Source organism: Elephantulus edwardii, unplaced genomic scaffold (genome assembly GCF_000299155.1).
Source record: "Elephantulus edwardii isolate Elephantulus edwardi_28Jun2011 unplaced genomic scaffold, EleEdw1.0 scaffold00006, whole genome shotgun sequence".
Classification (NCBI taxonomy): Eukaryota; Metazoa; Chordata; class Mammalia; order Macroscelidea; family Macroscelididae; genus Elephantulus; species Elephantulus edwardii.
The window spans coordinates 32,468,278-32,494,707 of NW_006399756.1; the positions used below are offsets into that span (position 1 = coordinate 32,468,278).

Genomic DNA, 26,430 nt, shown 5'->3' on the forward strand with positions numbered 1-26,430 from the left:
ATGAACTTGTTTGTTCTCTTAGCAGTCCATGGTATATTCAGTACTCTTCTCCAGCACCACATCTCAAAGGCATCAACTCTCTTTCTATCATCCCTAGTCATTTTCCAGCTCTCTGATGCATAACAAGTAATGGCAAAGACCATGGCCTTGATCAGGCACATCTTAGTCTCCAGACTGATATCGTTGCTCCTCAGTATCCTGGAAAGGATTACCAGTGCAATTACTCTTTTCATTTCCTGGCTGCTGGTACCAAGAATGTTGATTGTAGAGCCAAGCAAACTGAAACTGTCAACAATCTCAATCTCTTCACCATCTGTCATGCTGCCAATCAACCCAGTGGTGAGAACGTTTGTTTTCTGGATGTTGAGCTTCAATCCATATTGAAGGCTGCAATCCTTGACCTTCTGCATCAAGCACTTCAAGGTCCTCCTCAATTTCAGCAAGCAGCATTGTGTCATCAGCATAATGCTGATTATTGATGAGTCTACCTCCAATCCTGATGCCACACTTCTCCTCATAAAGCTCAGCCTCCTGGATAATCTGTTCCATGTATAGATTGAAAAGGTATGGAGTAGGACACATCCTTGATACACTCCTTTCCCAATTTTGAACCATGCAGTGTTTCCTTGCTCTGTTCTGACCACTGCCTCCTGGTCCAAAGATAAATTTCACAAAAGCACAATCAAGTGTTCTGGGATTCCCATTCTTCTCAAAGTCAGCCACATTTTGTGTGATCCACAGTCAAATGTGTTTGCATAGTCAATGAAACATAGATAGACATTCCTCTGGTACTTTCTGCTTTCAGCCAAGATCCATCTGACATTAGCTATAATATCCCTAGTGCCACAGCCTCTTCTAAATCCAGCTTGTGCTTCAGGCAGTTCTCTGTTGATGTGCTGTTACAGTCATTTTTGGATGATCTTCAGCAGAATCTTGCTTGCATGTGATATCAATGATATAATTTGATAATTTCCACACTCTTGTCAGATCACCTTTCTTTGGAATGGGAACAAATACAGATCTCTTCCAGTCATTAGGCCAGGTGATTGTCCTTCACATTTCTTGGCACAACTTGGTGAGCACATCAAGAGCAGCATCTTTTTGTTGAAATATGTCAGTCAGTATGCCATCAATTCCCGGGGCCTTGTTTTTTGCCAATTCTTTCAGAGCAGCTTGAACTTCCTCATCACCACAGGCTCTTGCTCATATGTTGTTTCATTAAATTTTTCTGTGTTCACCAATTCCTTTTGGTACAACAACTCTGTATACTCTTTCCATCTTCTTTTAATGCTTAAGCTATAGAATTCCCCCAAGTTAAGCTGCATCCCTTTTTTTTTCTGATGTAGACCAGTACTGCATCTCTTGTTAGGTGAAACATATTAGTATCCCATTGATTTCTGGGGACTTATTTTGTGCCACTGCCTCCAGTGCAGCTTGAACTTCTTCCTTTGTTTACATCTCAGTATCAGGAAAACACAAAATTCCCAAAAATGAGCCAAAAGGCAACATCATAATAGAGGAAAGATTGAAATTGTCAGTAATTTCATCTTACTTGGATACACAATTAGCACCTTTGGTACCAGCAGTCAAGAGACCAGGAGGCATATTGCATTCAGTTCTCTGTCAAGGACCTCTCCAAATTAATGGGGAGCAATGGCATCAGTTTGAAGACTAAGATGCATTTAATTCAGGCCATGGTCTTTTCAATAACTTACTATGCATCTGAGGGCTGGACAATTAATAAAGATGACAAAAGAAGAGTTTATGATGCCTTTGAGCTATAGTGTTGGAGAACAATACTGACTATCCCATGGACTGCCAAAAGAACAAACAGATATAGCCTGAAGAAAGTGCAGCCAGAATACTCCTTGGAGGCAAAGCTGGCAAAGCTTCATCTCACATACTTTGGGCATGTTATAGGTACTTTTTAGAAAGGGATGTAATTCTTGGAAAGATGGAAGGTCATCCAAAGAGGTGAAGACCCTTAATGAGATAGACTGACATAGTTACTTTGGCAATGGGCTTAAGTATGTCAGACATGGTGAAGAGGGATAGGATAGGGTTCAGTTTTGTTGTTCATAAGGTTGCTGTAAGTTTTAATCAACTCAAGGGCACCTAACAACCTGCCTTATCAAGGAGTTATGTTGTCAATCCAAACCCAGAACACACACTTCAAATCAACCAGCTGCTCTATGGGAGAAAGATGGTCAGTCACCTCTGGTGCAATTTGCTGCCTCTAAAAATCTGCTGGGGTGTCAACTATGAGTCATTTCTGTCTCAACGGTACATAGCAATAGAGCATGACTGTCAAATTTCTCAAATATCCCTGTTCCATTTCTTACTTGTCTGCTGATCTATTGTTTGCCCCTTCCAATAGCACAACCTAGAAAGCTGGCCTTCCCTGGTACTTTTATTGTATTTGAAATCAACTTAGCCCCATCAGCAGTATAACTACTGGTTTTCATTACTATTTCTGCCAGTTTTGAGCTACTAAGTTAATGGAAACAGAAGTAAGGGGAACAACAACATTGTTCAAAGTTATTTCACTCAAAATATTTTGCTTTAGTTGAATGTTAAAGTTTTGGGTTTTTTTAAAAAAATTACTACAGTGACCATCTCAATGAAATTCATTCATTATGAATTATCACCTGCAAATCAGTATAATCTACCTTTTAATTAGTAAATCTTTTGAAAAATGAGTGGAATGACAAAATTGTACTACTAATTTGACTTTTTATGATTTTTTTTATTTTTTAAACTTGACTGTTTTATTGGAATGATTACGCAAGCTAAATCAGCTTTTACTCCATTTTAAAGTTATTTTATTCACACTGTTAAGAAAAAGGTACAGATATCTATAAATACGAAAAGATTAGCTGAGCCTTATCCTTCTCAACCCTGACTTACATGTCTGCTTTTAATCTAGAGCCAAATAACTATCGGACTATGCATGGCCGGGCAGTAAATGGTAGCCAGTTGGGAAAGGATTATATCCAGCTGAAGAGCCTGTTGCAGCCCATCCGGATTTACTCCAGAGCCAGCTTGTATGGCCCTAATATTGGGCGGCCCAGGAAGAACGTAATCGCCCTCCTTGATGGGTAGGTCAGACTATTTAGTTGTTCTTGTGATATTATTCATCAATGTAATAGATTAATGCACTTGTATTTTTCCTAGTTATTTTCATCGTCTTAAAATGAGAATAGATTTTTTTTTCAAAAGACAATCCAAATTTAAATCAGGGATTCTTTAGTCAAAAGTGTGGAAGAATTTTTAATTTCTCTAGGCTCTACGTACATAAGTGGTAGATGGTGGTAGGTGGGTGTGTTGGAGTAAAGAGAAAGGTAGTACAAGTTTGGGTTAAAAAGGAGGCATACTGTGAAAAACCACATTTACAGAATTCACAGTATAATTTTGTGTTTTAAAAACACACACAAACAAGTATTCACTATATTTAAAATAATTGAGAACTACTATAAACTACTATATATTAAAGAAAAATTTAACCAATGGATTTAGTAACAAATACCCTGAAGAATGATACCGCTTTATTTATTTCATTTTGACTGAGCATAGCAATCATTTTTCAGCATTAGTTATGGATTAGCCATTATGTTGAACATTCTCTGCCTCAGGCCTTTAGGTAAGGCGAGGCTCAAATTGCCCAAGTGAAACATACATGCAGGTGAGAACCAGTTATCAAGCTCAGGGGGAATATCTGGCTATGAATGCGTTGTCAGCAAAGAGGTAGAATTATGGTCAGAGGGAGCCAAAATGTAATTGAAGCAGGAAAGGTGAGAAAAACATGAGGGTGAAAAATTAAGTTTATCTGGAACACAGGGCATACACCAAGACATACCTCTTATGGGACACACTTTGAATGGGTATGGCTATTCCTTCAAATCCAGGAAGAGTAAGACATTTTGAGTAAAAATAAGACAAATACAAAGATCAATTGACCAATAACTAACATTTTAGTTAGCAACCAAATGCCTAGTCCTTATTCCGTTGAGGCTTCTCCAGTGTCATTTTACATGTTATAATTAGGTGGTAGGAATCATGTTTGTTGAACTTCATGCATTTTTCAGGAATTCATAATAAAATAAAGCTAGTAATTGTTATTTATGTTCATATAGTTATGCCTTATACTTTTTCCTTGTTGATTTCATTTATGCACTCTAATGGGACTGACAGTGATTTCTCAGTCATGACACAGCCATGACTGTATCAATCACTAATTCTGTTAGCAAATGTTTCTAGAGCAACTACAAAGTTCAAGGTACTATGTTAGGAACTGAGGATAGAATAGCGAACAAAACCAAGTATTCTCTTTGCTGTGTGGCACGTGCAATTAACCAATTATTGTGGAGAAAATATTGACCAACTAATCTTAAACTTAGACAATACCATGGAGAGTTAAATAGTGCTATGAATATTTATAGGGCCTAGAAGATTAATTGAGTTGGGGAAGTCATAGAAGGCCCTACAGGAAATGGCACCTAACAGGAGGAGAGCCATGTAAGACATGATCTAATGGATGAGTAAGAATTTGCTAAGCAAAGCGAGAACACAGAATATACTGTTCTTGCCAGGGGCAGGGAGAAAAACATGGAAAAGTGCTTGTATACAAATACTGGGAATATAACCTAAAGAAACCAGAACTGCCACTCAGGCAGATATATGCACACCCATATTTATTGCAGCTTTGTTTACAATAGCAAAGAGTTGGAAACAACCTAAGTGCCCATCAACAAACAAATGGATAGAGAAGCTCTGGCATATTCACACAATGGAATACTATACTGCATTGAAAAACAAGAAACTCATGCAATATTATTAACAATGGATAACCCTGGAGGACATTTTGCAGAGTGAAGTACCTCAGCCACAAAAGGACAAGTCCTGCATAGTGCCACTGTTGTAGAACGGGACTGACATCAGGGTGGGGTGAGACTAAAAAAAATTGGATAAATTATCTATACTGCATTGAAACAAGTGAGGGAACCATTTAAAAGCCATATATGATTACATATTTTAGTTATGACAAGAGTCTAGAATGAAGGTTGCATAGTGGAGTTTACTCAGGGGTAGGGGCAGGAATTTTATACCAGTAAAGGAATTTTTATTTTACTTTTCAAAGAGAAGAGTGAACTGGGGGAGAGGGAGCAGGGAGAAAAAATGCAAAAATGAATGAATGGAAATTCAAAATCTTTGTAAATGTTCATTAAAATTAATAAAATAATTTTTTTAAAAAAAGGCTAGGTTTGGAAGAGAAATGTATAATTAGAACAGTAAGAAGGAATCATACGACATGGACACTTAGAGGCATGCTATGTGGCTTGGAGTATTTTCTAAGTGCAGTGAGGAAGATATTCATTTCTAAGTGATGAAGAAAATAATTTGCTTTATTGTATAATAAGTATTCTTGAAAATGAGTTGGAGACGAAACTGGGAAATCAATGAGAAGTCTGTTGAAAGAGTGCCAGAGAAAGAGTACTAGATACCTGGACTGGCATGGTGACTGTGGAATATGTCGCCGGAGGCAGAATCTCTGTGCACCTCTCCACTGAAATGTGTTTCTCAAACTCATGGCCATCAGGTTGGAACCTGCTCATAACTGACCCTCCGGCAACTCTTCTGAAGCTATACGTTGCATGGAAGGAGATTGCCATCTTTCTCCCATGAAGCCTCTGGTGTATTTGAACCACCAGAAAGGTGGTTCTAGCCTTTAGGTTTGCAGCACAGCTTCCTACAGACCAGACCACCAGAGCCACTTTGTTGCCAACTCTAATGTGATTTTATGCGGTTATGGTGACATAGTGCATAGCTTGTTACATTGCTAATCAAAAAGGTTAGTGGTTCAAATACACCCAGTTCTCTGAGGGAGAGAGCTGGACAATCTCCTCCCATTAAGATTTATAGCCATGGAAATCTAGTGGAGGATGATGAGGAGACAAAATCGAAGGGGTCCAGAAAAAAAAAGAGAAGATGAGAAAATCACCAGGACAGCAGAGGTTAGTGTAGAGGGTAAGGGTGGCCAAGATGAAGGAATAGGAAAGAGTCAATGGGGATTTGAAAAGACAGAATGGTAATAGGCATAGATAAATAGTAATTAATTACGTAAAATACAATGTATATGAGAGATTTTATGAAACAATGTGCATGAATGAAGTACAATGTATATGAATAATTACACGCAAACCAATTGAAAAATGGAGAAGGAATTTTAAAAAAAAGCCAAATTACAAAAAAAAAACAACAACAAAGGAGTTGGTTATGGGAGTGGAGGATGTGACACAGAGGTGATGGGAAGAGTAGATAAAGAATGGATAAATACTTCTTTTATTTAGGTAGGCGAAGGGAAGGTAAAAAAAGAAAAGGCTTTTACAGCACTGGGCTTAATGTCACTTTCTGTCCTGATTCTTTCCCTCTTGATATCCTAGCATCACTCCTGTCTTGTTTGGCTTTCTTCTCTCTTGGTGATGCAGTACCCTCTTACCTTTCTGCTCACTCCTTCTTTCTCACATCTCTAACTGTTGAAGTTCCTCTCCTAGGTCTCTGTTTCTTTCTTTAAGTGCAACTCCATATCGACTGCACCAACAGAGACCCTTTACTAGTTTTTTTAAAGTGTAGTTGAGCATTCCAGTTTGTAAACTTGTATAAATGTGAGCGTCATAGGTGCTGGTTTGTTTTGAATACATCAAGAAACTTTGACATAATAATAAAGAACTGTTGAAAGATCTGAGAGTGTGACGGGTTGTTGTGGTGGTAACAATAATATATATCAAAAAACCAGGACTCAGGAGAGAAGTGAAAAACGTTTAGGGAAAGTAAAGATACTGATGAGAATTTTTTTCCGCAGAAAAAAAAGAAAAGATTTATCTTTCTTAATGTATATACACCAAATATGCTGTGAAATATAACTAGGAACACATAAACATCCCCAGCAACTTTAACTAACAATAACAAAAAATGTCAGCACTCTAAATCACCAGCCCTGTAGTCTTTTCCAAACCTCCTGGTTATACAAATAAAATTTTACATAGTTGTGATCCTTGTATATGTATCATTTTGAGTTCTGCATTTTTCCCTCATTGCTTCATATGGCCTTTTTCTTATTTCCACATAGTTCTCATATTTGTCATTCTTAATAGCAATAAAATATCCTCTTGCATTTATGTGCCAAAGTCTGCCTAAGTATCTCTCACTGTTGGGTGGTTGGGCTCTTTCCAGTTTTTGCCTGTAATATATAGCAAAACTATAAACATCTTTATACAAATAGGTTTTTTATTTCCTTAAAATTACATCTTTGGGCTATATATTCCAAACGGGGTTACTGGGTCAAAGTATATGATAATTTTATGGTTCTTTCATTTGTTGCCAATTTTGTTTTCAGAATGATTTTATCAGGTTACAGAGCAAAAAAGTATTAGGGTATTCACACACACACACACATTGTTGTTGTTTGGTGCAATCCATTCCGTTTCAACTCAGAGCAAACTTATTTTCAACAAAACCAAACACGCCACCTCACAGTGTTTGCTATGTTTGATTTGGTCAATTTCATTACTGCGTTGAATGTCAGTCTTCTTGCTGAGAGCCTTCCTTTTACTCACTAACTTCCTTTTCTTCTTTAGCTAACATACTATTCTTCCCCAAGACTGTTGTTATTGTTGTGTATCATCCAGTTGAACCCAAACCATAACTGACCCTACACTGGGTTTTTAGAGGCAGTAAATCACACGGGAAGAGATGGCTGATGGATTTGAACTGTATACCATTGCTATTGGCAGTGCAATTCCTTACTTATGGGAACAGTCAGTGTGTCAGAGATGATGAGGTTGGCTCAGAAGAGGGAAAGGTTCAGAGGTATTGTTCATCAGGTTGTAGTTATGAGTAATAGTCTGCTCCACCGCACATAACAGCAATAACAACACAAGGGAGCTCTGATGGCCTGATGGTAAGAAGCTATGCTGCAATCCAGAGGCTCAGAGTTCTAATCCACCAACTGCTTTGAGGTAGAAGGATGGGAAGCCTCCTCCCTGTTTGATTTCCTGCCTCTGAAAACCTGCTGAAGGGTCAGCTGTGGGTCAATTCTGACTTGATGGTACTTAACAACAAGAAGCCATCAGAGTCGCTAGGGACTAATCCATCCTAAACACATGTCCAAAAGTGCATAAGAGGAAGTTTCCCCATCCCCAATTGTTTGTAAAGAATAATCTGGTTCTCTTTCTTTCAAGTCATATTTATTTGTTCTTCTGAAAGTTCATGGCATGTTCAATATTCTTCACCATTATCATGATTCTTCCTATAACCCAACAACAATGAATATATTCTGTTGTAATTGAATTAATCTATTGTTCAAGATTGTGCCTCATAATTGTTTGAATTTTAATTCCATTAATTATAAGAAGAGCTGAAAATTTCCCAAATTGTACTTTTGTTTTTACTTTCTTGTTGTCCTAAGGGAGCTCTTGCAGCCTGGTGAGTAGGGAATTTCACTACTAAATCAAAGGCATACCAGCTGCTTCATGGAGGAAGAATGGATGTCTCCTCCTGAGTGATTTACAGCCTCTGACCACCTATCAGAGGGTCAGCTAGAGTCCATTCCAGCCTGAAAGCTGAGTCTATGTTTGTGTTCTAAGGTTTGTTTAATGACCAAATAACCAGTTTCCTTGAGGCTTAGACTAAGAGGCCATCTATGTCATTCTATTTTGTTTTCTTGGATGTTCAGTACTCTTCTCCAACACCACAGTTCAAAGGCATCAGTTCTTTGTCATTGACCAGTTTTCAAAAGCATAGCAAGTGACTGAAAAGATCATTATCCAAATCTGGTGCACCTTAGCCCTCAAGCTGACATCGTTGCTTCTAAACAATATGGAGAGGTCCCTGGCTGATATCAAGAATCCAAATAAATTGAAGTTGTTGACCTTTTCAATCCCTGTTGGTCCAATGGTGAGAATTTTTGTTTTCTTGAGATGTAATTGATATTGAAGGCCGAAGTCTTTGATTTTCTGCAGCAGGTGCTTCAAGTCTTCCTCACTTTCAGCAAGCAAGATTGTATCATCTACATAACAAGGTTATTGATGAGTCTTTCTCCGATCCTAAAGCCACATTCTTCTTCAGAGTCCATCTTCTCAAATGATTTGTTCAGCATATGAGTGAATAAGTTAGGAGAGAGGATACAAGACTGACGCATATCTTAATTTTAAACCATGTAATGTTTTCTTGCTCTGCTCACACAACAGCCTTTTGGTCTAGGTATAGGTTTCTCATGAGCACAATTAAATGTTTTTCCCATTATTCTCAATGTTAGCCATAGTTTGTTATCATCCCCGCAGTCAAATGCCTTTGCATAGTCAATAAAGCATAAATATACATTCTTCTGGTATTCTTTACTTTCATCCAGGATCCATCTGATATCAGCAATGCATCACTGGTGCCATGACCTCTTCTAAGTCCTGCTTGAACTTCTGGCAGTTCCCTATGTATGTATTCTTCTAGGCGCTTTTGAATTATTTTATTTTTTTATTTACTATTTTGCTTACACGTGATATTAATGACAATGTTCAGTAATTTCCACATTCTGTTGGTCTTGGGAATGGGAACAAATATGAGTGTCGTCCAGTCAGCTGGTCAGACAGCTGTTCTTCAAATTTCCTGGCATACACTGGTGAGTGCATCCAGGGCTTTATCTGTTAGTTGAAACACATCAATGGGTATTACATCAATTTCTAGTATCTTATTTTTTGCCAGTGCCTTCAATACATCTTCAGCTTCTTCTTTCATTACCATTGGCTCTTGTTAATGTAGTAGTTCCTGAAATTTTTCAGCATCTGCCAGTTCTTTTTGGTACAATAACACTGTGTATTCCTTCTATCTTATTTTGATGCTTCCTGGATCATTCACGATTTTCTCCATAGCATCTCTAAGTATTACAACTCAAGACTTGAATTTGTTTCTCAGAATATCCCATGGGCTGCCAAAAGAACAAATATGTTTTGGAGAATGGGCAGCCAGAGTGCTCCTGGAGGCTAAGATGACCAAGTTTTGTCTCACATACTTCGGGCCTTTTGCTAGGAGAGGCTATTCCTTGGAGAGGGACGTCATGCTTGGAAAAGTGAAAGGTCTGCAAAAGAGAGCTAGACCGTCCACCTGGTGGTTTAACACAGTTACTGCTGTAATGAGCTCAAGTGTGTTAGAAATCGTGAGGATGGCACAGGAGAGGACAGAGTTCAAATTTGTTGTTCATAGGATTGCTATGGCTGTGCTTGACTCACTGGCACCTAACAGCAACATGGTTTTTTAATAAGAACAACATCTTACTTCTGCATTCACTTAGTTATTAATTATTGTCATCTCTGATTTCATATCATTCACTGTACAATGTTTGGTGAAAAACTAGTAAAAAAAAAAAAAAAAGAATCCTAGGAGGTAGAGATTGAAAAAGGCCTCACATGTCCTACTTGTCCGAACTGTTGTACCATTCCAGCGTCTCTGACATCAATTATTCCTCTTCCCTGCGGTGCCTTCTCACTCTTGCTATGTTTTTGGGTTCCATAATTCACTGAAGTATCTCACAGAACTTCTGAAGTTCTCAGGGAAATGACTCACCTGGCTCTGGAGACTGGCAAGTCCCAAATTGATGGATCAGGCTTATTTGTAAGGCAGGTATAGGCTGCAGAGTCTTGAAGGGTGGCTAACACAGGCCAATACAAGTGGTTGCAGAGCCTGGTGAATGATGTGCCCCAGCAGCAGGATAAAGTTAGATGCAGTTTCCAGAGGGTAAAAGGAGCAAACCTTCCAAAGTATTCCTCTATAAAAGATTGCAGGACTATCAGCTGCATCTCCAAGAGAATTAAGAGTAACAACCAGCACCATTCCTTCTAGTAAAGTAGAGAATCAAGATGCAATCTATCCTAACCTTGCCTTATTAACACAGCAAGCAATTTGCTCCAGAATAAGCACAGAGAGACTAGTATATACATACACCACACAATGGAAGGCTACGCCTAGAGGGATTAATTAATTCACTGTATCACACTCACATTCCATCTTCATTTTCATTCCAAATCTTATTCTTTTTCCTTCTAAATTATTTCACTGTGTCTATTGTTGTTGTTAATGTGCCATTGAGTCCCCTTCAACTCATAGCAACCTAGTCTTACTCTAAAAATATCTCCATGTAGATTTCAAAATGTTGTTGTTGTTGTTGTGCTGTTGAGTCGCTTGCGACTCATAACAACACTATGTACAACAGCTCTGAACCCTGCTCTATCCTGAGTCAAGTGTATTGTCTCTGATGCCTACCCCTGTTACCCCAATCACTGAGTAAGTCTATCTCATTCAGGGTCTTCCTTTCTTGTGCTGTCCCTCCACCCTTCCAAGCATGATATCTCTCTCCAAGGACTGGCCACTCCTTTTCCAAAGTGTGTCAGATGAAGCTTCAGAATGCTTGCCTCCAAAGAGCAGCCTGATTTCACCCTCTCCAGGATGAACCTGTTTGTTCTCCTAGCAGCTCATGGTATATTCTATACTCTTCTCCAGCACTATAGCTTAAAGGCATAAGTTCTCTTTCTGTCATCCCTAGACATTGTCCAGCTTTCTTACACATAGCGAGTAATTGCGAAGACTATGGCCTGGATCAGGCACACCTTAGTCTCCAGACTGACATTGTTGCTCTTCAGAACTCTGGAGAGGTCTCTGACAGCAGACTTTCCCAGTGCAACTCGTCTTTTGATTTCCTGGCTGCTAGTACCAAGAATATTGATTGTGAAGCCAAACAATCTGAAGCTATTAACAATCTCAGTCTCTTCACCATCTATCATGATGCTGCCAATTGGTCCAGTGGTGAGAATCTTTGTTTTCTTGATGTTGAGCTTCAATCCATATTGAAAGATGCAGTCCTCGACCTTCTGCAGTAAACACATCAGATCCTCTTTGACTTCAGCAAGTAGGGTTGTGTCATCTGCATTGCACAAGTTACTGATGAGTTTTCCTCCAATTCTGATGCCACATTCCTCCTCATAGAGCCCAGCTTCCCAGATGATCTGTTGTGCCTATAAATTGCAAAGGTATGGAGATAGGACACATCGCTGGTATACATCCTACCTGATTCTGCAGTGTTTTCTTGCTTTGTTCTAATGACTGCTTCCTGACCAAAGTATAGGTTATCTCTCTGTTAGATTTCAGAATAGATTTTTACAAATGCACCATCTTGTCAAATCCGTATTACTTGAAATCCAAACTCTTTAACATGTGCTCTTGGCCATAAAGGGTCAAGTTTCTGCTTACATAGGCAGCGATGGTTCCTTGAACAATTTGTTCTCTAGATATATCAATGTCCTTGTAAATTCTGAAAGGTATCATACCACCCTCCCCTCTTTTCCTACTTCTTTCTAGCTTCTTTGATCTCTTCAGGTAGGATTTCTTAGATCTCTTCTGCCTTCATATAACACTCCCCCACACTACACCATTTATGAAATTGATAATAATTTATTTGTTCATCTATCTGGTTCCTTTAGTAGTCTGTGAATTGGAATCAGGCTCTGTCTATATTTTATTTAGTACATATTCTTAGAATATAGTACAGTGCCAAGAGTACAAAACAATAAAATAAAACAAAATTTGCTTCCATAGAATCAATTCCAACAGTGTGACCATATAGGATAAAGGATTGCCACAAAGGATTTCCAAAGCTCTAAATCTTTATGAAAGCAAACTGCTTTATCTTTTCCTGGGGAATAACTTTGTTAAACAATTTTTAACTGACCTTGCAGCAGGTTTTCAGAGGCAGTTAATCACCCAGGAGGAAAGTGTCCATCTTTTTCCTACAGAGGAGCTGGTGGATTTGAACTGCATGCCTTTGAGTTGGCAGCACACCACCTTACCACTAAGCCAGCTGTTGACTGTAGTTGACAGCCCAACCCACTTAATCCACAATGCCACCAGCACTCTTTCAGAAGTACAGTGATGTATTATAAATTCTTGAAGTATATTTACAATAAGGTATTTATAGGAATATCATTTATAATATGAACTCCACTGGGAGTGATATAGAATCTTCATGATGTTTCTGTCTTCAGAGGCTGGCACATTGCCTGTTTGACAAGGAGCATTTAATGTAATGCTTGTTTTATTATTTTAATTTCCTCATATAGAATTTGGCTTTATTCATTGATTTTTATCTAAAACCATGAAGAAATACTCTTGAGAGTGATATTAGTTTAGTATTTTTTCTTCTATAAACTTTTATACATCATATCTATAATGGAAAAACTTACTCCAAAATATTATTTTCTTTTTTACCTTGAAAAATCTTTTCTATTGTTTTGAAAGTTTATTTGTATTATAATTATTCTTGTATACTTTCTTGCTGATGTTTGATGTTTCTATCTCTTCCCTTATGAAATTGGGAAATACTTGCAAATTCTTTTTAGTTAGTCATTTTTCATGTTTATATTTTACTTATTTAAATGTATTACTGTATCTACCTTAGAATGAGAATCTAAATGATCTGTTGGGAGAAGCTTCCAGAGGAAAGGCAGAGCTGATGCACTTGCATCGGGAAAAATTATTAAATAATACTGAGACTCCTTTTGAGGGAGCTCTGCAGGGTTAATGGTAAGAAATTCCTCTGCCAACTCGAAGGTACTGGTTCTGTGGGAGAAAGATGGGAGATCTCCACATACACGATTTACAGCCTCTGAAAACCTGCTGACAGGTCAGTTATGAGTTGTTTCTGCCTGTAGGGTACATAACAAGAATACTCTTTTTCAGAATTTATACATGCTGATAAATTTATGTTTTAAATATATTGTCAGGAAGCATCTATGTACGGGTTCCAAATGAATACAATTAAGTGCTCTAATGTTCTCTTTATTTGCAATATCATCTATAACTTATTGTGTTCCATCTGATTGAATGCGTTTGCACAGTTAATAAGACGCAAAGAAACATCTTTCTGGTATTCTTTACTTTTGACAAAGATTCAGCAATGAAATCCCTTGTTCTATATGTCTTCTTCTCAATCTAGCTTGTATTTCTGGCTGCAGCCATTTTTAAAGTACATTCAGCAAGGTTTTACTTATGTATAATGTAATTTATGCATTCTGTTGGATCGCCTTCCTTTAAAATTGACATAAACGTGAATTTCATCCAGTCAGCTGGCCAGGTAGCTGTCTTTTTCAACTTCTTGGTGTAGACAAATGAGCACTTTCTGAGCTCCATCTATTTGTTGAAACATTACGATTGGTATTCTATCAATTTCTGCAGCCTTATTTCTTTTTACCAATGCCTTTAGTGCTACTAGATTTTCTTTCTTTAGATCCATTGGTTTTTTAACATGTTTCAGTGTGAACCAGTTCTTTTAGTAGTGATTCTGTGTATTCCTTCCACCTTCTTTTGACATTTTCTATGTTATTCAATATTTTGCCCATTGAATTCTTCACTATTGCAATTCGAGTCTTGACCTTTTTTTCTATTTTGTTAGCCATAGAAATACTGACCATAGTGTTTCCTTTTGGTTTCTAATGCTAGATCTTCACACATTATCTTCACTTCATTATGATACTTTGCTTTGTCTTCTGGTTCACCCTTTGAAAGATATCTGGCTCTCTATATAATTTTTTCCATTCACTTTAGTTTCTCTGCATTCTAGAGAAAGTGTCAGAGTCTCTTCTGTCATCCATTTTGGCCTTTTCTCTTTCTTTCATGCCTTTTTAAGGACCCTTAGTTTTCCTTATAAAGCAATTCTGGCGGTGTAGTCCATAGGGAGTTACACTGGCAACCCAAAGGTGGCACCTCTCTAGTAACGCAAATTCACCAGTGACTCCACAGGAGAAAGATGGACAAATTTACAGACTCTGAGAAGCTGGAAGGTCAGCTCTGATTCTGACTCAGCAACAGTGAGTTGTTGAGTTGTTTTCTTCATTCATGACCTTCTTGAAGTAATCTCTTAAAATTTTCTGGTCGTTAGTCTTTAATGTATAGAATCTATTCTTTAGAACCCAGATAAGATAGACTCAAAGTCATATTTTGGCTCTCCTGGACTTGTTTTAGTATTCTGGCTTAATTTATCATTCTTAACATTGTAGAATATAAGCTTATTGAATTTAAAACGCCCAGTATAAGTTCATTTCCGTTCATTTCTTAGGATGTTGCTCATTATGCATTCTCTTTCATTATTGACAGCTTCCAGTTTTCCCTGATTTATACTTTATGCTCCCATGTTTCAATTACTAGTGAATATTTGCAGCTATTTCTCCTCATTCTGAAGCCTACTTCATCAGCAAATGAAGGTTACATTGACTGAAAGCTTACTCCACCCATATCATTAAGGTAGAGTCTGCTTAAGTAAAGCAGAGATTGTGAGGATGACATCAGATAGTGGTTTACTCTTCTATCAATCATAGTGTCACTATAGGCCAGAGCAGATTATAGGGCTCATAGCAACAGCTCTTTAAGGAGGAAGTTTTTCTCCAGCCATATTTTGACTGCCTTCCAACGTGAAGGGCTCACCTTCTGATACAATATCAGACAATAGTCCAAGGATATTTATAAAATTGTAACTGTCAATTAATTCAGAAGTGGATGGCTAGTCCTTTTTTCTAGTATGTCTTTCTTGTATGCCTGATAAAACCTGTCCACCATGGATTACCCTACTGGTATTTGAATTGCTGGCTGCATGCCTTCCAAAATCTTAGCAACATGTGAGCCATCCCAGTAAAACAGACTGATATATTAACTATGTAATATAACAAGCCTAAAAAGCAGCTGATTCAGTTCAGAATAAGATATCAGTGGTGTTCAAGACAATTGATTTGGATTTAAATAATTAGACAAAAATGTCTATGGAGAGAATCCTATTAGTGGCATGGTAGAGAAAGCATAGTCTTCACCCTAGGATGTAGGTAGTATGATTTGGAACAATTTTAATATATATAAAAAGAAAATAATCTTACTTAGTTGGTAAAATATTTCCTATTGCATGATAGAGAGTAAGAATTTACACAATCAAATGCCTTTATACAGCTGACTAAACACAGACAAACATATTTCAGGTATTCTCTACTGTATGCTAAGACGGATGTCTGCAATGATTATCTCTTACTCAACATCCTTTTTTAATCTCACTTGAATTTCAGGCAGTTCCCTGTCAGTGCACTGCTCTAACCATTTTGGAATTATCTTCAGCAATATTTCACTTGCTTATGATGGGAAGTAGATAAAAAGAGAAATGAAAAAAAATATAGCGCCTAATATCTTCATGTAATAGATGAGAAGTTAGAAAACATTTTCTGAGCCATTAGAATAAAAAAGTAGAGAGGAGAAGGAGAAGGCCCAGTAAACCAAGCACACGAAGTTTGCATAACTATTGGTTAGAATGACTTATGGCAACATTTCCTTAAATGCACTCTGGAGAATATCAGTTCTGCAGGATATTAACATTATGGGGAGCTAACTAAAATAAAAGGTTCCAATGGTCAAGTAAGTTTGGAAAATACTGAATACGCCAACTTACTCTAACACTTCCTGGCACCTTTAATACATTAGTTTACATTTTGAATCTCCAAGAAGGGGATTTAGTATGCAGAATTTCCTGAGTTTATTTGACCACAGAGTCTTATTTTCAGAAACTATCCTGAGGGAATAACATGTTTCACAAACATGTTTGAGCCACATTGACTTGGAACATGAGCTCTGATTTGGGTAAAGAATGGCAACAGAGCAGAAACTAACAAAAAAAAAATAAGATTTGGAGAACCTAGACTGCTTCAACAGTCTTGTTACTAGACTGTCTGCCTCGACTCTTATTCTTTTTCAATCTATTCACCAATTCATTGTCAGAAAAATATTTTAACAAACATGAATCAGCTGATATGCTAAAGATTCTTTACTAAATAAATTTTCCTTGTTCTTTTTTTTATTTTAAATTTTCCTTGTTCTTACAATGAGGCTTAACCTTGCCTTGTTCTGTAACACTTTACAATGAACAATCTGGTCATGGTCCACCTCCTCATTCTTCTGTTATTCTCTATTATCTTACTACACTTGGGCCTCTGGTCTCAGGATAGGATAACTTCTTTATCTGAGGAATCTTCATGTGTTGTCTCACTGTCTAGAGTGTTTTCCCCCCTCTGCTTTCATGTCTGAGTTTTTTGTTGGACCAACAAATTATCAACACACTCAGTTCATTCTCTTTGTTACATTTACCACTTGTACTTACTTAGGAAGCCCTGCAATGTAGTACATAAATAATTGTGCTGATAACCCAAAGGCTATGCATCTCTGGTAGTTCAAATCCACCAGCAGCTCCTTAGGAGAAAGAGAGGCAATATTTTCCCATGTAATTTAAAGCCTCTGAAAAGCTGCTGAAGGGTTATATGTGAATTTGTAATTATATCTATTTATTTGTTTATTTGTTAGTTATAAAGATAAGCTTTGTGAAGGCAATAAATATGTTGATTGTACTTAGTAACATATATTCAGTGCTGGTAAAAGGTCTGTCACACAATAGTTGCTCAGATTTGTTGAATGAATGTAAGAATAAAGAATGGGAGGGACCCTAATGTTCTTAGTTGCTCAGATTTGTTGAATAAATGTAAGAATAAAGAGTGAAAGGGAGCTTAATGTGCTTTGATCTGTTTGTGAAGTATTCTAACCTGAATCTTGGATAGAACAGAAACCTAGACATTGGATCCTTTTGTTTCCTTGGTGAGAGCTATGAAAAGCAATCTAATTTGAGTTAAAGTAATCAAAGCAGAACAGAACACAGAAACAAAAGTTGTCTTCATCACAGTAAAGCATAGAATGTATGCTATATGGGCAGTGGTTTATAAACTAGGAATAGAAATACTCCTTTTTATGTTCAGAGTATCTGTCTTTGATTGTGTCCAATTACCAGTACTTTTACTAAGTGCCTAAAGCTTTGTATAATCTGTAGTCTGCTCAGAGTATAGATATCTATCAAGGTTGTATGACCAAGTCAGGATGGAAATTCCAGAATGTTTTGTACACAGCTTCCCATTGTAGCTTGTGTGGTCCTTCGGTTCTGGCTTTGTGAGCCTTTTCCTCTATAAAAGCATATGTATAGTTATTTTTGCAGTTGTATTATTTAAAAAGATCATAGATGAAAAAATATTTTCTTTACATTTAAAGTTCATATTTTTCTTCTGATTTTGACGTGTAGGTTCTAAAGAGTATTGTAGGCCCTAGACACTGTGCTTACTGCACCTCACATAGAATTCAGCCTATGTGCATCTGTCCAAAAAGAATGAAGAGTGGCCAAACATCATTTTGGACTTTTATTTGCTGTCACATGTACTTTGGACCTTAGTCCCCTCATAGAAATGTGAAGAGGGTCTTTTTCTGCACTAACCCTCTGGCATTTACTTGATTTCTGGTGCTGTGGTGCATTGTATTGATTAGCAAAGAGTAATCTGCCATAGATAAAGTTACCTTTTGGGGGGTTTTCAGTGGTGACAATAATGATGTCATTTCAGAAAAGTTCTGGAAAATGTTGTCAATTTTCCTTTAAATTGAGAATCTGATGTTTCTATATTTTATCATTTTCAATAACACTTCTTAATTGTTAAAAGAAAAAAAAGTAATTTGCCTCTGGTAGATTGACTCTACCAGAAACTATATGGGAGAAAGATGGATAATCTCCTTATCTTAAAACTTACAGTCCCAGAAATCAGGCAGAAGGTCAATGAGTGCTAAGAAACTCACCAGAAGTTATGGAATTTAGTTGACTTAGTACAACCAAAATAAAAACAAACATACAAAAATGTTTCTTTGAATATGTATCAGTAACGTCTTGGGTTTTTGCTCTTTTGTATCAATATAGAAAGATGGCTGTGCACATGAAACCAGGTGGGATCTGGATGGGCTGTGAACTGACTCATCATCATTATGGTCTCTTCATTTGTAAAATGGGACTAATGAAATAATCTATTTTATGAAATGTGAATATAAATAAAATATTGAACTGAAAGTGTTTTGTACAGTTCCTAGAACATGTTGACCTCAAAAGGAATGCTAACCAGAACAGATGTGTATCGAAGTTGAAAAGGCCGTTGTTGTCTTGTTTTCCAATCAATTCATTGCATATGGTTCTATGCAGCTTTTTAAGCAATAAGAGAATTGAATGAAGAAGGAAACGAAAAAGATTAGTTGCAATAACATAGTAGTATAATGAGAGTGATCACAACTCGACTTCTCCTGCCCAGAAACCTGCTTACAACACATTCTCATATGTAGTGGGAAAATGTACAGCTGGGGACAATTTGGTTCACAAAGTAATTATCACAGTGTTATTCCTAATAATTGCTCTGTTTTCTTTCAGTTGTGAAAATTATGTGATATGATCAGACTGTAAAAAGAGAGAAAAAAGCAGTTTATTCCTATTAGTTCATAAGACGGGAGTTTCCATCTTTTTGCCTCTAGAGAGAACAAATTCTCCAAGCAGCTGTTCAGTCCTCATTAACAGAGAAGAACTAGCTACTGCAAAGCCTGTTTCCTAGCTAAGAATTATGTTAACAAACAGTTACTTTTAACCTTATTCTCAGGTTCTCTCTCTCTCTCTCTCTCTCTCTCTCTCTCTCTCTCTCTCTCTCTCTCTCGGACCTTTTTCCTAATTGGAGAAGCAACCTGAGTCCTCAGTAACTCAGTTACTACCATTATAATGGAAAATTTTTTTATAATAAGAGAGAAGTCAAGGGGAGATGGGAGTTCGAAAGAACATTAGAGAGAAAGGATAGAGTCCTGAATGTGTACTTTGATTTTGAGAAATATACTTCCTTAGGGAGGTCTGGCAGCATGGTCGATAGTGAGTTATGCTGGTTAATCTCAAAGGTTAAACCTTTCTGGTGGTTGGAATCCACAACTGCCTTTGAAGGAGAAAGATGTCTGAGAGGAAGTGTAGTCAGTGTTCCTTGAAGGCAAGAATGGTAAAACTTTGGGCATGTTGTCAAGAGAGACAAGTCTTGTGGGGGTGGAGGGAAGAGTGTGGTCCATGGTTCACTCACATTAGAAGCACCTAGAACGCTCATTAAACATGGAGCATGATTCTTTGGCCTCAGCCCAAACCTTTTAAATCATATTGTGAGGCAAGAAGGTACAGATACTTGCATATTTTAACTAGCATCCAAAGGGACTCTTTGTATGTCAAGATATGAGAACCACTGCCTTCTAATATAGACAAAATAGGGTTCATCATCCACATTGTACAGGTCAAGGAATAGAGGTGAACATATATTAAACTATCAAGTTTAAAAGCCAGAATCAAGAGAAAAAACCTCATATTTATTGAATGCCAACATTGTGCCAGGCACTATCTTTTTTCCCTTGTATGTATTATCTTTTTAATCTTCTCAAAAGCTTTGACAAGTGGGCACCACTATTTCCATATGAAACAGCTTAGGGAGGCAAATCAATTTTCCAAAAGGCCTCACAGCTAATGAGCTATGGCGCCAGGTCTTGAAACTGATGTTTTTCTCTCTCACTCTAGAGCTCATTTTTGTTCTCCTCTGTGATGTTGTTTTCTCATGTCTTCTTCACCATTCAATCAAGCCGTATGGTATACCATACTAAATAAAATATTGTCTTCCCCATCTCTGTTTCACTGTTCAGTCTTTTAGGGTCAGTTTTATAGCCAGGCCTGCCTTTATGGAAAACTTTATATGTTAAATCAGCATTACATCCTAATGCATTTTTCCTCCTTTCCTTGCTTCACAGCCAGTGAAACTAATACCAGGTTAATTACAACTTACTTTACTTAAATCTATGTCTTCTAGACTTCCTTAGCAGCATTTTAGATTGTTGAGACTTATCCATCATACAGTTCTCCCAAGGAGCACCTTCCAGCTTCAAGTACAACTTCCCAGATCGCTTTTGTTGTCTTCTGTCATCATCATCCTTTCTTCTGCCATTTTTTCTTTATTATAAACAAACTTGGGGCTACTTTATGTTTTATTCTTACATATCTGTCTGTTCTGTCCTGTAGCTGCCTTAACCCAAACTTACCTTTAGAAGTTAGTAGGATTCATGTTAGGCGTTAGCTTCAGATCATAGTCCCTAGCACTCTGTAAGGATTCTTGAGCCAATACTGGGCTTAGTAAGGTCTACCATGGTCTTAGGAAAAGAAAACAGCACCACAGGTATAACAACTTTGCCAATTGTCATGGTTAAAACCACTGACTTTAGAGTAAGAAATGGAATTGAAGGCAAGCTCTTCACCTTATATCTGTGAGCAAAGTTTATCTAGAAAATAATAGTGATAACGCCAACTTTAAAGCGTTATAAAGTATGTAAACTGTTTACCAAGTGCTTACCATTCAGTAAATGGCAGTTAACTTTTCTCCCTTTTTTCATTCAAGAAATCCTTAAACTTATGCGTAGTACTACTTTTCTAATATAGAATAGATAATGCATAGATAATGCACACTGAACAGATGAATCAAAGAATTGTCTTAAAGGATTCTATGTTTGGACAAAATATGTATAATGATTAAAAATTTGGAACAAGAAGCGCATTACAAAGTAAATTGGTGAAGGGAGGAAAAAACTGTGTGTCAATTAATGAACGAAAACCCAATGTGTCTGCAAACTGTAGTTAAAATCACAATAAAAATATCCTTAAATTAAATCTATGAACATAACTTTATTGACAAAATACATTTATTGAAGAGTTTTGCCTGTCTTGAATACTTGTATGTTAAAGAGCCTATAAATCTATCAAACTAAAGAAAATATCCTCTAAAATGGCAACTATTTTAAGTAGAGAGCTGCACTTAGAAATTAAGATGAGCACACTGTTGTTAGGTGCCATCAAGTCAAATATGACTCAGAGCGACCCTGTGAACAGCCAACCTGAAACCTGTGCCCTAACCTGTGCCATCCTCTTCATCTCGGAGACACCAGAGTCAATTGCTGAAGCCAGTAATTTCATTGGGGGTCAATCCATCTCACTGGGGGTCTTCCTTTCCTTTGCTGACCCTCCATCTTTCCAAGTATGATGCCTCTTTCCAAGGAATAACCTCTCATAGCTACATGTCCAAAGTATGAAAGATGAAGCTTCTTCATCTTTGCTTTCAAGGAGCACTCTGACTGCACCTTTTCCAAAGCTTATCTGTTTGTTATTTTGGGAGTCCCTAGGATATTCAGTGCTCTTCTCTAGCACCACAACTCAAAGGCATCAATTCTTCTTCTGTCATCCTTATTCATTGTCCAGCTCTCTGATGCATAGCAGGTAATTGAGAAGATCTTGATCTGAATCAGGCTAACTTTAGGCCTCAAAATGACATCATTGCTTTTCAGCATTTAGGAGAGGTCCCAGATAGTGAACTTGCCAAATTCAGTTTCTCCTGATTTCCTTCCTGCTGGTACCAAGAGTGTTGACTGTTGATCCAAGAAACATGAAATAATTGACAGCTTCAAATTTTTCTCCATCATAATACTGACTGTTGGACCTGTGTTGAGGGTCTTTGTCTTCTTGATGTTGAGCTGTAATCCATAATAAGCATGTAATCTTAATATTTTCTGGTCTTCTGATAATGTGATGTTATATACAGATCATGTAGTATATGGGGTGAAGGGGACATGAAGAATGAAAAGATAAAAGAAAGGGAAAGACAATGGGAGAAAGGGAAATTTGAATATTAGTATGTTCAATATTGCTGGATTTAGCTGACAATGAGCTGTGGGCTGGAATCCTCTTGGTTTAAAGTCATCCGGGACCTGGTGGACAGGCCTTGTATTTAAGATGCTGCAGGTGTTCACTGTGTTTGGGATGAGCATTCTTTTAAGTGGAACAACACTGGTCTGTCAATTTTCTGTACTGAAGTAACTTGGAGTTTCTGGGATGCTGAACACTGTGCCACTGGCATGTCAAATGCCATAATGGTTACCCATTGTGGACAGTGTTTGGTGGACCTCCCAGATTGATTGAGGTTTGGAAGCAGGAACGGCATCCACTTCCTAAACCACATACCTCTGGAAACACTATGAACATAGAAAAACAAAGATAGTTATAGAACAGGGTTCAGGTCTTTTGTTCATAAGGTCACTCACTATAAGTCATGCTCGACTCAATGGCGCTTAACAAAAACAACAACAATCCAATATTATAATCCAATTATACATTGGAAGTCATATGAAACAGTTCCAATTGACTGGCCTCTTTGCAGGAGAAAGAGAAAATATGCTCCCATTAAGATATAAAATTGTAGAAACTTGGTGAAGGATAGCCATGAGTCAAAATCATCTCAATAGTGATGAGTATACATCACCTGTTGTTATTGTTATGTGCTGTCAAGTCGAGGCAACTCATAGTGACTCTATGCACAATAGCTCTGAACACTGCTGTGTTCTGAGCCAATCTCACCATCTCTGACATACCTACTCTCATTACTCCAGTTATTGTGTCAATCCATCTCATCCAGAATCTTCCTGTCCTGCACTGTCCCTCAACCCTTTAAAATACAATAAATATCCTTCTTCAAAGAAGTCCCTCTTGGCTGCATGCCCCAGCTGTGTGAGGCAAAGTCTCAAAATCCTTGTCTCCAAGGAGCAGCTTGATTTCAACTTCTACTAGACAGACTTGTTCGTTCTCTTGACAGTCTGTGGTATATTCAGTATTCTTTCTTCTCTAACACCATGACTCAAAGGCATCAATTCTTCTTCTGTCACCCTTGGTCATTACCTAGTATGGCTCAATATATACTTAGCCAGAGGAAAGTAAGTGACTTTAGACCAAATGGAAGATACCTTTCCATTTGTTATTTCCTTCAATTCAGCTTGTTGTTGTTATGTGCCGTCGAGTCCCCTGTGACTCATAGCAACCCTATATACAACAGCCCTAAACCTTGCTCTATCCTGTGCCAATCTTATTGTCTCTGACACACCTACCCCCATTATCCCAGTCCATCTCATCAATGGATTTCCTCTCTTGTGCTGTCCCTCTACACTCCCAAGCCAGATGTCCCTCTCCCAGGACTGATCCCACCTTGCAATATGTTCAAAGTATGTCAGACGAAGCTTCAGAATCCTTGCCTCCAAGGAGCAGCCTGGCTTCATCCTCTCCAGGACGAACCTGTTCACTCTCTTAGCAGTCCAAGGTATATTCAGTAGTCTTCTCCAGCACCATAGCTCAATGGCATCAATTCTTTTTCTATCATCCATAGTCATTTTCCAGCTCTCTGATGCATAGCAAGTGATTGCAAAGACCATGGCCTCTATCAGGTGCACCTTAGTCTCCAGAGTGACAGCATTACTCTTCACTACTTTAGAGAGTTTTCTAACCACAGACTTTCCCATTGCAGTACATCCTTTAATTTCCTGGCTGCTGGTGCCAAGAGTGTTGATTGTGGAGCCAAGCAAACTAAATCTGTTAATAATCTCAATCTCTTCACCATCCATCATGATGCTGCCAAACATCCCAGTCGTGAGAATCCTAGTTTCCTTTTAATATTGAGCCTCACTCCATACTGAAGGCTGCAGTCCCTGACCTTCCACAGCAAGCATTTCAGGTCCTCCTCAGTTTCAGCAAGCAGGATTGTGTCATCTGCATAACACAGATTGTTGATGAGTCTTCCTCCAATCCTGATGCCACATTTCTCCTCAGAGAGCCCAGCCTCCCTGATAATCTGTTCTGCATAAAGATTGAAAAAGTATGGAGATCAGACACATCCCTGGTGTACATCCTTCCCAATTTTGAATCATGCAGTGTTTCCTTGCTCTGTTCTGATGACTCCCTCCTGTATAAGTATAGCTTTCGCATTAGCACAGTCATGTGTTCTGGGATTCCCATTCTCAGAGTTAGCTACAGTTTGTTGTGATCCACATAGTCAAATGCCCTTTGCATAATCAATGAAACACAGATAGACATTCCTCTGGTACTCCCTGCTTTCAGCAGAATCTTTCTTGCATGTGATATTAATGCTATTGTTTGATAATTTCCACACTATTGGATCACCTTTCTTTGGAATGGGAAGTTCTCCTTAATTCAAAATTAATAATTTTATCACATTTCCCCCTTGGGCTTTTCTGTAGAATGGCTGCCGTATCTTGTTCACATTACCTGCAGAAACAAAATTTCTCTTTGTGGACAAGAAAAGAATGATCAGGCTGTTGTATTCTTATGAAAGTATGTTCTCACTTAAACATTCAGTTCTGTGAGAGGAGTTATCCTTTTTCCTGGGAGAAAAAGTCATAATCTAGTTTTCAGAGTTTTTTCTGTGGTCCAGAAATGGAATCCAAACCCCACAGACCATGAATAAAGACGTGCCTTATTAGAAGAGAGAGTCTTGATATGCCCTCAGAGAGAAGGCTCAACAATATTTCAAATACGTCATATATGCAGGTGGATAACAAAGGAAAGAAATGCTCCCAGATTTGGAGTCCCCTGAGGGTGGAAAGGAACTTTTACAATGAAAGGAGATATTTTGTTCTTTTCAATAGCAGCAGGTTGACTTCAATGGGAAAGATCCCCGATATGAAAATGTCTACCTGGCATGGACCTATTTCTTTTGATACAAATCTCTATATCTTTTCCTATATTGCCCTTTTTTGCTTACCTTGATGCCACCATAAGACCAAGCACACCCTAGTCTCTGAGATTATGACCTAAAATTTCTGTCATAGAGACACCTAACTTTGGAAAGCTAGGCTCTTCCTCTTCTTTTTTACTATTCACATCCCAAGTCATCTTGAACTTTTTTAGATTTAAATCTAGGAGATAGAATGAAAATGGATAGCTGAAAAATCTCTGGCTAACACCAGATCCTAATCGGAAATTCCATTTCCTGGTGAAACTTCACTCCTGACAGCCTTATTCTGCGTGCATGTTTGGCATTTTTCCTCAAATATTACCAGTGCTGAGCTCTTTTCAGCTGGGTTGAAGTTACTCAGTTATGTAGTTTGGGCCAGTTTCTGAGAAACAGACAGAACTTGAGCAAAAGAATCAATCAGTGTTAGATTTGGACAAAGAAAATGATATTTTCCCCTACAACCAGGAGAGGATAAAATAGATGAATGAGACCTTCTAAGAATCAAATCCCTGTGCACATCCAAAAATTTCTCCAACAGATTAAAAAGGGAAGCCTCAGACTGGGAAAAAATGTTTGTTAATGATATGTCTGATAAAGGATTTATATCTAGAATTTATAAAATACTTGAGCACCACAACAAGATAAAGGTAAACAACCCATTTGCAAAATGAGCACAGGATATGAACAGGTACTTCACCAAAGAAGACATTCAGATGGTGGACAAACACATGAGGAAATGTTCAAAATCCCTAACTCTAAGAGAGATGAAAATTTAAAAACCCTATGATATATTATTATCTCACCCCAGTAAAAATAGCAAAATTTAACAGAGCAGCAAGCAACAAATGTTGCTGGAACCCTTATTCACTGTGGGAGTTTTTAA

The 26,430-nt window shown here is 37.8% G+C and overlaps 1 protein-coding gene across 1 annotated transcript in view; it reads left to right on the plus strand.

The window, feature by feature from the left end:
- Nucleotides 1-26,430, plus strand: part of HPSE2 (heparanase 2) — a 771,012-nt gene that overhangs the window by 518,777 nt on the left and 225,805 nt on the right. The window contains exon 5 of the mRNA XM_006880197.1: nt 2,927-3,098. Coding sequence (XP_006880259.1) covers nt 2,927-3,098 — 172 coding nt within the window. The remainder of the gene's footprint in view (nt 1-2,926; nt 3,099-26,430) is intronic.